This window comes from Cololabis saira, chromosome 1 (genome assembly GCF_033807715.1).
Source record: "Cololabis saira isolate AMF1-May2022 chromosome 1, fColSai1.1, whole genome shotgun sequence".
Lineage (NCBI taxonomy): Eukaryota > Metazoa > Chordata > Actinopteri > Beloniformes > Belonidae > Cololabis > Cololabis saira.
Window position 1 is genome coordinate 40,660,264 of NC_084587.1, and position 14,589 is coordinate 40,674,852.

The following is a 14,589-nucleotide window of genomic DNA, read 5'->3' on the forward strand; positions in this document are numbered from 1 at the left end:
GATCTCCATCTCCTGAAAGCCAAAGGTTGGCAACTGGAACGCCTCCATAAAAAAACTGGTCTCACTATCCACAAGGAAATGTACAATAATCACATACTATGCTATAAGGACGCCATTGTCAGCACCAAAACCCACTACTACTCCGCTATAATCACTGCCAATAAAGGAAACTCCAAGTCACTCTTCTCCCTACTCAACAATATGACCCAACCCCAGGACTCTCTCCCCTCCCACCTCCACACAACCTCCTTCTGCAACTCCATCATGTCATTTTTCAATGAAAAAATCAAGATCATCCACGAGCACCTCGGATCAATCCCCCACCCCAGCGCCTCAGCCAACTTTCATCTGTCCACACACCCATTCTCCAACTTCCATCTTCCCACTCTCTCAGAAATCACAGAACTACAGAAATCCAAGCCATCCACCTGCCAACTGGACCCCCTGCCCACACATCTTGTTAAAGCCTGCTCCCCCTCCTTGGTTCCCCTCATCTCTGCCATCATCCACTCCTCTCTCACCACTGGAACTGTCCCCGCATCCTTTAAAACTGCTGCCATTACTCCAATCCTGAAAAAACCTGGTGCCGACCCCTCCAACTTCAACAACTTCCGTCCAATATCCAATCTACCTTTCATCTCCAAAATTCTCAAAAAAACAGTTGCTTCCCAACTCCATTCTCACCTGTCCCATAACAACCTGTATGAACAGTTCCAGTCCGGTTTCCGCCCACTTCACAGCACCGAAACAGCACTCATCAAAATCACCAACGACCTTCTCATGGCAGCTGATTCTGGACTCCTCACCATCTTCATCCTCCTTGACCTGAGTGCGGCCTTCGACACCATCCGTCACACAACCCTCCTCAACAGGTTATCTTCCATCGGCATCACCCACACTCCACTGGACTGGTTCACATCGTACCTCTCTGTCCGCACTCAGTTCATTCAACTCAAGTCCCTGAAATCCATCCCCTCCTCCGTCACTTCTGGTGTGCCCCAGGGCTCTGTCCTGGGGCCCCTACTCTTCATCATCTACCTCCTTCCCCTCGGCAATATCTTCCGCAAATTCAACGTCCACTTCCATTGCTATGCTGATGACACCCAGCTCTACCTCACCACCAAACCCTCATCCTCTCTCCCGCCCACCTCCCTTACTGACTGCATTTCTGAAATAAAAACCTGGTTCACCCAAAACTTCCTTAAATTAAACAGCAATAAAACACAGGTTCTCCTCATTGGCACCAAATCCACCTTATCCAAAACCGACAGTTTTTCTCTCACTATAGACAACTCCATTGTTTCACCCTCCCCCCAAGCTAAGAGCCTGGGTGTCATCCTGGACAGCACACTATCTTTCCAATCTCACATCAATAACATTACCTGGTCTGCCTACTTCCATCTACATAACATCAATCGCCTCCGCCCCTCCCTTACCCCCAACACTGCCGCCATCCTTGTTCACAGCCTCATCACTTCCCGCTTGGACTATTGCAACTCTCTCCTCTTCGGCCTCCCTCACAAATCCCTCCATAAACTCCAACTGGTCCAGAATTCAGCTGCCCGCATCATAACTCGGACCCCCTCCATGCATCACATCACTCCTGTCCTCCAACTGGCCACTGGCTCCCGGTTCAGTTCCGCATCCAGTTCAAGGTCCTCCTGTTTGCATTCAAGGCCATCCACAACCTCGCCCCCCCATATCTGTCTGATCTCCTCCACGTCCACACTCCCTCCCGAGCTCTAAGATCCTCTTCCTCCCTACAACTGTCTGCCCCCTCCGCCCGTCTCACCACCATGGGGAGCAGAGCATTCAGCCGCTCTGCTCCCCATCTCTGGAACTCTCTACCACCCCAACTCAGGAACATTGACTCATTCTCATGGACTCGACTCATGGAGTGTGTTTAGAGAAAATTAAAAACAAATAAAAAAAAACATGGACATGCTGGAGAGGTCAGAAACCTGAGAGGGCTTATCGAGTGACCTCCCCTTTATGATACACTTTAAACAGTAAAACAAAAAATACTTTAGAAAAAAAAATCCCAAGATAATTAAATAATAGTTAAAATAGACATCTTAAAAAATATGATAAAAAGATCAGACTGTAGCATAAACCAAAACAAAGAGCATCTAAATATATAGTATATACAGTGTACAGTGTACTTGTAGAGACAAACACACAAGCTACTGCAGGCGTGTGTTACCTGGCTGTAAGTGTGTGTTACCTGGCTGCAGGTGTGTTTTACCTGGCTGCAGGTGTGTGTTACCTGGCTGTAAGTGTGTGTTACCTGGCTGCAGGTGTGTGTTACCTGGCTGTAAGTGTGTGTTACCTGGCTGCAGGTGTGTGTTGCCTGGCTGCAGGTGTGTGTTACCTGGCTGCAGGTGTGTGTTACCTGGCTGCAGGTGTGTGTTGGCTGGCTGCAGGTGTGTGTGTGTTAGCAGGCTGCAGGTGTGTGTTACCTGGCTGCAGGTGTGTGTTGCCTGGCTGCAGGTGTGTGTTACCTGGCTGCAGGTGTGTGTTGCCTGGCTGCAGGTGTGTGTTGCCTGGCTGCAGGTGTGTGTTACCTGGCTGCAGGTGTGTGTTACCTGGCTGCAGGTGTGTGTTACCTGGCTGCAGGTGTGTGTGTGTTAGCAGGCTGCAGGTGTGTGTGTGTTAGCAGGCTGCAGGTGTGTGTTACCTGGCTGCAGGTGTGTGTTGCCTGGCTGCAGGTGTGTGTTGCCTGGCTGCAGGTGTGTGTTGCCTGGCTGCAGGTGTGTGTTGCCTGGCTGCAGGTGTGTGTTACCTGGCTGCAGGTGTGTGTTACCTGGCTGCAGGTGTGTGTTACCTGGCTGCAGGTGTGTGTTAGCAGGCTGCAGGTGTGTGTGTGTTAGCAGGCTGCAGGTGTGTGTGTGTTAGCAGGCTGCAGGTGTGTGTGTGTTAGCAGGCTGCAGGTGTGTGTTACCTGGCTGCAGGTGTGTGTTGCCTGGCTGCAGGTGTGTGTTACCTGGCTGCAGGTGTGTGTTGCCTGGCTGCAGGTGTGTGTTACCTGGCTGCAGGTGTGTGTTACCTGGCTGCAGGTGTGTGTTACCTGGCTGCAGGTGTGTGTTACCTGGCTGCAGGTGCATCCTAACAGGTTGTGGGTGTGTTAGTGGGTTACAGACATGTCAGCTGTGAGACTGCTGTGATGTTCTGAGCGTTGTCATGGTGTTTGTGTCCAGGAGACGGTGTCGGACGATGAGGTGGATTCAGGATTCAGGAACCTTTTCACTAAACTCGCCGGAGACGTAAGTTTGTGTTTGTCGTTACTGAACACAACTGCACACGAGCAACAGCCACTCTGTCAGCAGCTCCATCCACCAAGTCTCTTCTCTGATGGCTTCTTCTGTTTCAGGACATGGAGATCTCTGGGACGGAGCTGAGGACCATCATGAACAAGATCGTTGCCAAACGTGAGTGTTACCTGCAACACTGAGAATGAAACCCAGAAGCTGCAGGTGAGACTTACTGTGCTGTTTTTCTGTTTTACAGGAACCGACATCAAGACAGACGGTTTCAGCCTGGACACCTGCAGGATCATGGTCAACCTGATGGACGTATCCTTCTACACCTTCCTTTTGTGTGTTTGCCTGCGGTTCCTCTACGGACCACTAGGGTCCGGATCCAGACCTGCGTTTCTTCTGCTGACCACAATGGTCTCTGATCCAGACCTGCGGTTCTTCTAATGAGCAGAAGGAACATCGTCTTCAGAGAGGAAAACTGCAGATTGCTCACCTTCAGTGATGCTCTGAGGAGAAGTTCTTCTGGAGCTTCTCCAGCTGCTGGATCTTCTAGACCAGTGTTCTCCAACCCTGGTCCTCGGGACCCAGTGTCCTGCGTGGACCTGTGACAGACCTGTGTAGACCTTGATGGCAAGTCGACTGTGTTCCCATTATTAGAATCAGTAGTGTGTTGGAGTCCAGGACCAACACATGCAGGGCAGTGGTTCCTGTGGACCAGGGTTGGAGAACTCTGATATAGAGCGTCCGTAGATGAAAAAGTTTAAAGGAATCAGTAGAAAAGCCGTGTTTAAACGCGGAGAACTACCTGTTGGCGGCGCTTCGTCTTTAAAGCCACAAATAACAACATCAATGAGATCCTGGATCTGAAATACAACAGGCAGGAATATTTCTTTCTTTGGAGCGGCCACAGTTTTAACTGCAGAAATATGGACACCCCTCCAAACTACAACTTTGTAGAAGCAGCCTAACCGTTTATTTAGTTTCATCGTTGTGAGGAAGTCTCTTCTGACCCCCACGTCTGGACGTTGGAGTTTTATCCCACTCTTCTTCGGACTGTGAGAGCAGATCTGTGGTCATTCCAGGGGTCGGGCTCATGCTGCTCCTCCCATCATGCTTCACTGTTGCTGCGGTGGTCTTCCCATCATGCTTCACTGTTGCTGCGGTGGTCTTCCCATCATGCTTTCTATTGGACCGAGAACACTTGTTCCCTCATTGTTTGAATCCTCTGGCATATATTTGGGTTTACATATCCTGCTGGTCAGAAACGTGTCCTGGCCCCCCACCCCACAGCCCAGCCTTCAGCAGGGTTGATGGTGTTCACATGTAAGAATGACCAGAACATTCCAGAACTCCTGGAGTTCCTGGAGTGTTGCCGTTGGACTCTTGGTTTGTCATAATTCCTGTTTTTAGACTTTCAAACCTTTTTGTCAGGACTTGATGTCCACTGTTTGAAGTTTTGGTTAAACCAGTCCACCTGACTGGTTTCTTCATCTGCTCATGTCAGTCTCTTCTTCATTTGTGGATGTTGACGTCTTTAACGTGCAGCAGGACAGCGGTAACGGGAAGCTGGGCCTCGGAGAATTCGCCACGCTGTGGAAGAAGGTTCAGCGATACCTGGTGAGTCTGAACACCCCGGAGCAGCCGCTCGCACCCGCGCTGCCGCGCTGTAGCTGAAGCCCTGATTGTGTGAACGTGTTTTGTGTTTGCAGTCCATCTACAAGAAGAACGACTCCGATAACTCTGGAACGATGAGCACCCCAGAGATGAGAGTCGCCTTCAAAGATGCAGGTCAGTCTCATTCTCTTCTTCCTGTCAGGACTGACTCTCTGGCCATGTGACCAGAAACTGTAAGCTGTTTCCGGTCTGCTGTTCCTTACAGTCTGTGCTTCTTCAGTGAGGTTTGGTGCAGAAACTTTAAAGAAGACGTCTGATCTTTGTGTTCACATTTCTTCAGATTTCTGATACCATGTCATGTTTTTCTCCAATAAGTTTTATTGGTTTATTTATTTTCTCAGACATTCTCAGGTGTTTTGTCGATGTTTCTTTTGTTTGTGTCTAATTTTGTGTTAACCATGTAACATTAAAAACCTTTCTAGATTTGGTACCAATTAAAGACCGAAAAATAAGATGCGGACTACTAGATATACAATCGTTAAGCTCCAAGTCTCTCTCTATTAGTAAAATATCTAATTACAGAGAACAGGAGTGATATTTTCTGTTTAACAGAAACGTGGCTAAAGGAGGAAGAGTATGTTAGTTTGAATGAATCGACTCCGCCCGGCTACTTTAATCATCATATTCCTCGAAGCACGGGCCAAGGTGGAGGAGTGGCAGCAATTTATAACTCCAGTCTTCAAACAAAATATAAACCTAAATGCGATTATAATACATTTGAAAGCCTTACGCTTCATCTAAAACTCCCAGGCTGGAAATCAGAGAAACCAGTTTTATTAGTGGTAGTGTACCGGCCCCCTGCTGGTGCTGATCTGGAGTTTTTGTCTGAATTTTCAGATTTCCTATCTGGTTTATTGATCAGTACAGATAAAGTCATCATAGTGGGTGACTTTAACATTCATATGGATGTTGACAGCGATAGGTTTAAGTTATCTTTTCATTTTCTTCTAGAATCAAGGGGCATTTCACCAAAAGTAAAGAAACCGACGCACCGTTTTAATCAAACCCTCGATCTCGTCCTCGCCTACGGTGTTGAAGCCGATAATCTGTTAGTGTCGCCTGTAAAGTCCCTCATATCCGACCACACATTAGAGGATAATAAAAATAACCCACGTTTTCTGTTTTAGCACTGTAGCCAGGCTGACAGAGTCAGCCGTGCATTCCTGCAGCTCTCAGTTGTGAAGACTTTGAGTTTCTTTAACAGTAAAATGATCAGGTTTAGATAAGAAATCAACCAGTCGGTTGTGGGCGTTTCTTCAGCTTTAGTGACTTCCTTAGGCTCTGACTCTAGACTGTTTTGATCCTATAGACCTCCCTGAGCTGACCTCAGTCGTCAATAGAGCTAAATCAACCACGTGTATGTTAGACCCCATCCTGACTCGACTACTCAAAAATGTTTTTTCTCTTATTGGCACGACAATACTGGACCAGATCAACTTATCCCTAAACTTAGGATGTGTACCACAGGTTTTTATAATTGCAGTAATTAAACCTTTACTTAAAAACCTTCTCTTGACCCAAACATTTTTGCTAATTATAGACCAATTTCCAACCTTCTATTTGTATCTAAAATCCTGGAAAAGCTAGTTGCAGCCAGTTATGTGACCATTTGTATAGAAATTATCTGTTTTGAAGTTTTTCAGTCAGGGTTCAGAATGCATCATAGCACAGAGACAGCACTGGTTAGAGTCACGAATGACCTTCTTATGGCCTCAGATAAGGGATTAGTGTCCATACTGGTTATTTTGGAGTTATTTTAATCAGGATTTGTGGTGTAAAAAGCATATTAATCAGGTTTGTAAAACAGCGTTTTTCCATCTCCGTAATATCACAAACATTAGAATTTATCCTCTCCCAGAGTGATGCAGAAAAACTAATTCATGCATTTGTATCTTCTACACTAGATTACTGTAATGTGTTATTAGCTGCATGTGCTGACAGGAATCAGCAAGCGAGACCACGTCTCTCCAGTGTTAGCCTCCCTCCACTGACTCCAGATCTGGAGGACGGGTCTTCTGCTATCAGGAACCGTTACTATGGAACAAACTTCCAGTTTAGGTTAAGGAGGCTGACACCACCTCCACCTTTAAAACCAAACTTCAAACGTTTCTGTTTAGTAAAGCCTATAGTTAGTGTTTAGTTAAGCCTCTAGTTAGTGTAAACATTAGTGTGTTAGGGCCAGTAGTCATAGCTGCAGCTGCAGGAAAAGACTAGAGCTGGATCATGCTGGATATGCTGCTATAGAGCTAAGCTGCAGGGGGACACCAACTACCCTGCAGTCCCCCCTCTGACCCCCTCAGTGTCTGCTGTTTACACCTCTTTATATAGTGGTCTCTGTAGTCCACCAACTAACCAGGTATCAGTCATCTGTACATAGAACTCTTAGTTCTCCAGTTAATGAATCATTAATACTAATATATCTGCTTTTTTGTACCTTTTACAATATATCTGTGTCTCTCCTTTCTCTGTTCTTCATCCTCTCTTTACTATCTCTCTTTTCCTGCTCTACCCAGCTGGTCTTCAGCAGGACGTCCCCCCTTATGATCCAGGTCCTGATTCAGGTTTCTTCCCTCCTAAAGGGCAGTTTTTACCTGCTGTTGTTTATATAATAATTGATCGGGGTCATGATCTGGTCTCTGGAGACCACATGGAGATGACTTGTGTAGTAAAAGACGCTGTATAAATAAAGTTGAATTGAATTTGTGGCTCTGCTGAAGGTGACCTGGAAGCAGCTGACTGAATTGGGGTTATTTAGTGTCGTTGAGGGCAGAGTGTGAGTCATGGTGCTTCCCTGCTGACTCACAGCTGACGAATCCAGTTTTCCAGAGAGACTCAGAGTAAAGAGCAGAAGAATGTGTTCTCCACCCATCATCACCCAGGGTGGATGAGTTGCTACTCCATGAAGATCAAGCATAGAATGAGTCTGAATGTTTTCTTCTTCTCTGCTCACTAATGCTCTTCTTCTTTTGCTCCTGCAGACCTTTGTGTTTCTTCCTCTCTTCTAACGTCTGTTTCTGCTGCTGTCTGGGACTGTCTGTCAGTAACCTGATGGAGATGGTACGTCAGCTTCTCCTTCTACACCCTTCCTGAGACACACTTTGGTCCCAACTGAGTCATGCGATTGTCCAACCTCACAGTCACGTGACCTCAGCAAAGCTCCATCTGCGTCTTTTACTTTAATGATTAACCACAACTTTAACTTTAATCACAAAGGCTAGTTTGACAAGAGGATGGAGCCCCGTGTTGAGATTTATTTATGTTGCTTGTATTAATTTATTTACTAAAATAAGTCAGAACACAAACATTTTGCTGTAATGCAGAAAACAATAAAGCAAGTGTTTGGTAGCGTACAATTCATACCTGCCATCACGCATGAGAGGGAACCACCCACCCGTGAAACTGTAGCGGATCCTCCCTTATCCTGGACTTTGGTTTGTAGACAAAGTAAACCCAACAGCATTCCCGTTTTATTTCAGCCGTTCCTTAAAATCTGCTGCTCGGTGCCAGCAGTACCGGTACCGGAGGCAGACGGCACACGGCTGATGTAAAACGTTTGTAATCATGCAAACCAGGAATCAGAATCCACATGTAGCGCGCCAAAACAAGATTTCACTTCAAGTGAAAAGATGAGGACGTCCCAGGTTCCAGTGGAAAACTCCAGGAGACTCATGGCATCACAAGACTCCGAGACAAACCTGTTACACTTCCTGTTGGCGGGACTTTGAAGTCGCTGCACCACGTCTCCATCTCAGGAAACAAGCGTTTCTGCTTCCTCTGCTCTGATTGGACAGTGATGTGGATCCACGAGCTGTCGTTGATTCTGTCAGCTGTGAAGAATCCACAGTGGTGATAATCATCCAGGTCCTCGTACCAACACCCACAGCTTAGCAGCTGCTCCACATGGAGGCGCTAGAACCTCCCGAAGACATCACTGATACAAACAAACCAGAACTGCTCTGGTTGAAAGGTTGAAAACATTTATATCAAATATTAGCAGGTTTATAGTTTAGTTCCTGAAAAACCTCAGTGACACACGTATGACACAAGTCCATCTAAACATTCGTCATCAAGAACCTCCTAAAACCTCTCAGTTCCACAACAGCAACGTCAGTCCTGGTCCAGTAGATGGTGAGATGTTCTCGGATGGAGGGCTGGGAGAAAATAAGACCTGCAGCTCTTCATCACGTGGTCTCCTCAATTACAGAACACCTTCTAAGCGTGTGATAATAACTGCAGACGTTATAAAGTACGATTCCAGCCTCCGGAGGAGGTTGGAATCGTACTTTATAACGTTTGTGAACCGGAAGTAGAAATGAAAGTTTCAAGCGTGTCCTGGTTCGGTTTGTGTCTGAAAGTCCTCCTCTTGTTTCACATGAAAGCCTCTTGTTTCTCACCTGTACGTGCTGCCGTCCTGCAGGTTTTACCCTCAACAACACCATCTACCAGCTGCTGGTGGCCCGCTACTCCGACCCGGACATGACCATCGACTTCGACAACTTCGTGGGCTGTCTGATGAGACTGGAGATGATGTTCAGTAAGTTCAGACGTCTCATCAGTTCACTGAATCCACAACGACCCTCTGGAATAACCTTGCAGTTTGTCGCGTTCTGGTCTGTTGGCGTTCACAACCAGCTGCGTTGTGGGTGTTTCTTGGTACACGTCTATACTGGTGGCTGTGATACTGGCGGCCTCCACCAGGGGGTGGAGTGCAACCTCAGTTTAGGAGATACAACTGTGGGTCCTAGATAGCTCAGGTGGTTGAGCGGGCGCCAGAGAAACCAGCAGTGCATCAGAGATGGTTGTTGGAACATTAACTCACCACCGTTGGGGTTGTTTTCTGTTTCTCTAGTTTTATTATCTGGTTTATCTCGTTTTCAGATGTAGGAAACTGATGACATTAAACACTATATTTAACTTGACTAAACAGATGTTGAGTAGACGGTAAAATCTGACCAACTGTTGCATCAGATGGATCGACCTGATCAGCGCTACACCAGTGCAGCAAACTGCAGAGCTGCTGACTGCTGACTGTTATGCTAGTTCACGGCAGATTGTTGCCGTGAACTAGCATCACTAGTGGTCAACGATACATTGCAGGTCACGTATGAGTCATGTATTTCTTTAGGGGCGTTCACTACTGATGTGCCATACAAGCACAGGTTACGCGTAGTTGACTGCAAGTATACAGGCTGCAGACCCAACAACACAACGACACAACAACACATCAAACCCAATGACACATCAAACCCAACAACTAAAGGTTGTCTCATGTTCCCTTGTGTGTTCAGTTGATGAAAATGTGTCTCTGACGATGTAAAGGTTACTTTGATGAGCATCTTCATCGTCCGAATCATCATGCGTTTTTAGATTGAATGCCGCTATTATCGCTGGATGATGAACACATGTTTAACGTATGTTGGTAATGTAAACACAAGGCATGTTATTGATCACCTCGGGCCTGAAGGCGGGTTGAGGGGAGGGAAGGTTGGTCAGAGGGCGTTAACCTCTAACATAACGTAACCTGTGTGGGCGTGTAGAATGACGTATTATCCCCACATCAGCAGGATGAAATAGCTGTCAGGCAGGTGTAGTTTTCATAATGAGGATGGATGAACGTCAGGATGAGTGTTTCTTGGTCGGGTTCTGCTTCTTGCAAAGACCCGATTTGTCAAATTTCTGGCCACTTGTTCAAATAATGGCAATCCTACGTGGTTCTGGACATACGCCGGTTTATGACCTACCTGTGACTCTATGCTGCTGCTGTTACTTTCATCAGCTGTTTCCTTATTTTTATAAAACACACTAAATCTGCACGTTAATCGCGGGGTATTCGCTGATGCAAAAGACACTACTGACTCTTGATCCATGTTCCTCCTCAGAGATCTTTAAGAAGCTTGACGCCCACGACAGCGGCTTCATCGAGCTCGACTTCACCCAGGTGAGAACAAAATCCCTCCAGCAGTGATGTCAGAGATGTTAGAGACTGATACTGACTGTGTTTCTGTCTTCCCCCAGTGGTTGAATTTCGCCATGATCTGAGAGGAAGCCTCAGCCGTTCTGCAGCAAGCCACTTTACCGGTTACAGCCGCCGCTTCTCTTACAGTTTTATATGTATTTACCTGTTTCAGTATCTAAGTGATGTCACAAAAGTCAATAAATTTACCCACTAAACCTTTATCTGTGTGAATCATTGATATCAGAGCTTCAGATTCATGTCTGCATGTCTTAACTGGCTGTTAGCTCAAACTCTCCCATCAGCTAAGCCTGACATCAACGCTGACATCAGAGGCTAATTTGAGTTTAGCGAGCTCAGACGCTGATGTCAGCTTACCTCAGTTCACACTGAGAGGATAACAGGGAGAAACGTCCCTCTCATGTTTGGCTGTTCCCTTCAGAGGTGGCCACGGCCAATCAACTGTCTCCGTCTACCACCGTCTTCTGCATGCTCTTCTCTCACTCCAGCTACGTTTCTTCACCCCTGGTGGCTCCAGCGAGGAGACGTGACCAAGCGGAGGCCGGATTGAGAGAGGGAAGGACCAAGAGAACAGGGCCAGACGTAATGACATAAAGCTTTTAGAGGGTTACAACTCAAAAATATTTCAAACTATCAACAACAGTATTAATGGTAAATGGGTTACACTTACTTACTTAGACCAGAGGTGTCTTCAGTATTCACATTCATTACTCAGGTAGAAGTATAGATACTAGAGTTTAAAAATACTCCTGTAGAAGTTGAAGTATCATCTCAAGTTTTTCACTCAAGTAAAAGTATAAAAGTACTGGTTTTAAAACTACTTAAAGTATAAAAGTAAAAGTAATGTATGGGGGAATAAAGCCATTAAGGACAAAAGCCATTGAAAATGAATGCATCTTAGTATAATGCAAATATGTTAAAGAACCATATATGTGTACTATTGAGCATTAACATGTGTTTCAGAGAGCAGGAGATATGATGACTAGTTGCCTATAAGTATTGTAATGGTACAAAAACATACTTCAGAGGCATGTTATCATTTATCCTAACCTTTATTGGAATGTACATCCAAGTTTAGTTGCAGGAATCTGAGGGAACGGATGTAAGAACAAAACTGGACAAGAACATCTGAAACAACCACAACCAAATTCACTCTATCGGATGGAGCAATTTAACTAGATAGTTTTTTTTTTAAAGGCCGAAATGAAATAGAGTAACGAGGCTGTTTTTAAAATGTAACGAGTAAAAAGTACAGATAATTGCGTGAAAATGTAAGAAGTAAAAGTAAAAAGTGGTCTGAAAAATAATTACTCCAGTGAAGTATAGATAACCAAAATTTCTACTTAAGTAAGGTAACGAAGTATTTGTACTTTGTTACTTGACACCTCTGCTGTAGACACACACACACCAGTTGAGCTGTCATACCGGGAGCAACTGGGGATTCAGTGTCTTGCCCAAACACCTTAAGTGGACACAGGAAGACACTAGGGCTCGAACCACTGACCTTCAGGTTCATGGGCGAACGCTCTACCAACTGAGCCCCCTACCCCAGTATTAAGATGGACCACAGTAACGCCGTAGCCCTGCAACGAGACCCAATTAAATACGTCGCAGACGAGCAGAAGATGATGCACAGCACACGTCAGATCGGAGATATCAGCCAAAGTGGAGCTCCTGTTCACATTTGTGAGGATTTCTCTTCGGAGGTGGAGAAGACGGGTTTGTGGAGGTGCTGGGAATCGTGTACAGGATGCTGTATGTTGCCATGCTGCCCATCACCCACGTTGACGAGACTCGGGTGTTTCCAACTGCAGCAGAGGAAATGCGAGCAGACGACGAGGACACATAGATGAAAGATTCTTGTTGAACGAACCGAGTACCTCTGATATCTAAATAGACACTTTTCATGGAGGACAGCGATACCAACAAGGACAGTTCCAACCTAATAATAGGTTAGAGTTAGAGTAATCGTAAATTTGGTGACGTTATCATACATGTCGGCGCTAATGACACCCCTCCAAGCCAGTTGGAAGTCAATAAAATTAATATTGTGTCGGTGTGTAACTACGACAAAACCACGTGGGACTCCGTAGGTTTCTCTGGTCCCCTCCCCAATATGATCAGTGATGATATGTTTAGCTGCATTTCATCGCTCCGCCGCTGGCTGTCGTGGTGGTGTTCAGAAAACGTTGTGGCCTTTATTGACAATTGGAAGACGTTTTGGGGAAAGCACGGTCTGATTAGAAGAGACGGCCTTCATCCCACCCCGGGAAGTGGAGAAGTCGTGGCGATCTATAACTCCAGTTAAAATAAAATCTAAAGCTTAATCTGATTATAATACATTCTCATGCTTAGTCTAATACTCCCGAGCTGGAAATCAGAGAAGCCAGTTTTGTTAGTGTACCGGCCCCTTGCTGGTGCTTATCTAGAATTTCTGTCTGAGCTTTCAGATTTCCTATCTGGTTTATATATCAGTACAGTCACTTTTGCTCCTGAAGTGGTCTGCAAATTCTTCACATAAGAGGTCATTAGTAAAACGTCTGTGTTGATTAAATCAGGCTTGATAAGACTGTCAATAGCAAGGCAAAGCAAGGCATGTTTATTTGTATAATACAATTCAGCAACAATGGGATTCAAAGTGCTTTGCAGAGACTTTAAAACATCACATAGCCAGACATGTGGTGCATAGAAGCTGAATGCAGCTTCTCTGTGTCTGGTTCTGTACAATAGTACCACCACTTACTTTTTTCCACTTAAAGCACTGCTCATACATACACTAGCAGACACTGGCATACACTAGACTACACTAGCAGACACTGGCAGACACTAGACTACACTAGCAGGCACTAGCAGACACTGGCAGACACTAGACTACACTAGCAGGCACTAGCAGACACTGGCAGACACTAGCCTAAACTAGTATACACTAAGGTCCTTGTGTTTTATTTCTGTCTTGACTTTCCATCTTTCAATGTCCAGGTTGTTTGAACCTGTGTCTCATCAAGTCCTGCTGTATATCTTGTCATGTGTTTCCTGTGCTCCCTCCTGGTCTGTCCTATTTCCTGTCATTTCTGTGAAGTTTGGGCTCTTTTTTTTGTTTTGTACCCTGCTCAACAGCGTTTTTAGTTAATAAATACTTTTTGTTTGGAACTCCTAGTGCCTCTGTCTCTTGCATCTGGGTCCTATATCTCCAAGTCATGACACACACACACACACACACACACACACATATATATATATATATATATATATATATATATATATATATATATATATATATATATATATATATGGAATGCGCATAATATTGAGTACGTACTAATGTTTCGGACGCACTAAAAAATCTCACATAGACTACTCATTTTGCATACTCATTAGGGTGGAAGTATGCAATTTCGGATGCAGCGATCTACTGAGGGTTCCTGCTGAAGGAAACATCTACTGAGAGTTTCTGCTGAAGGAAACATCTACTGAGAGTTTCTGCTGAAGGAAACATCTACTGAGGGTTCCTGTTGAAGGAAACATCTACTGAGGGTTCCTGCTGAAGGAAACATCTACTGGGAGTTCCTGCTGAAGGAAACATCTACTGAGAGTTCCTGCTGAAGGAAACATCTACTGAGAGTTCTTGCTGAAGGAAACATCTACTGAGAGTTCCTGCTGAAGGAAACATCTACTGAGAGTTCC

The 14,589-nt window shown here is 45.4% G+C and overlaps 1 protein-coding gene across 1 annotated transcript in view; it reads left to right on the forward strand.

Moving 5' to 3' along the window:
• LOC133445763 (calpain-2 catalytic subunit-like) overlaps nucleotides 1-11,106 on the forward strand; it is a 29,509-nt gene extending 18,403 nt beyond the window's left edge. Inside the window, exons 14-21 of the mRNA XM_061723179.1 lie at nucleotides 3,198-3,263; nucleotides 3,371-3,428; nucleotides 3,508-3,572; nucleotides 4,806-4,874; nucleotides 4,967-5,045; nucleotides 9,349-9,465; nucleotides 10,811-10,869; nucleotides 10,947-11,106. Of these exons, the coding sequence (XP_061579163.1) occupies nucleotides 3,198-3,263; nucleotides 3,371-3,428; nucleotides 3,508-3,572; nucleotides 4,806-4,874; nucleotides 4,967-5,045; nucleotides 9,349-9,465; nucleotides 10,811-10,869; nucleotides 10,947-10,970 (537 nt within the window). The 3' untranslated portion in view covers nucleotides 10,971-11,106. The remainder of the gene's footprint in view (nucleotides 1-3,197; nucleotides 3,264-3,370; nucleotides 3,429-3,507; nucleotides 3,573-4,805; nucleotides 4,875-4,966; nucleotides 5,046-9,348; nucleotides 9,466-10,810; nucleotides 10,870-10,946) is intronic.
• Nucleotides 11,107-14,589: the final 3,483 nt, after the last annotated feature.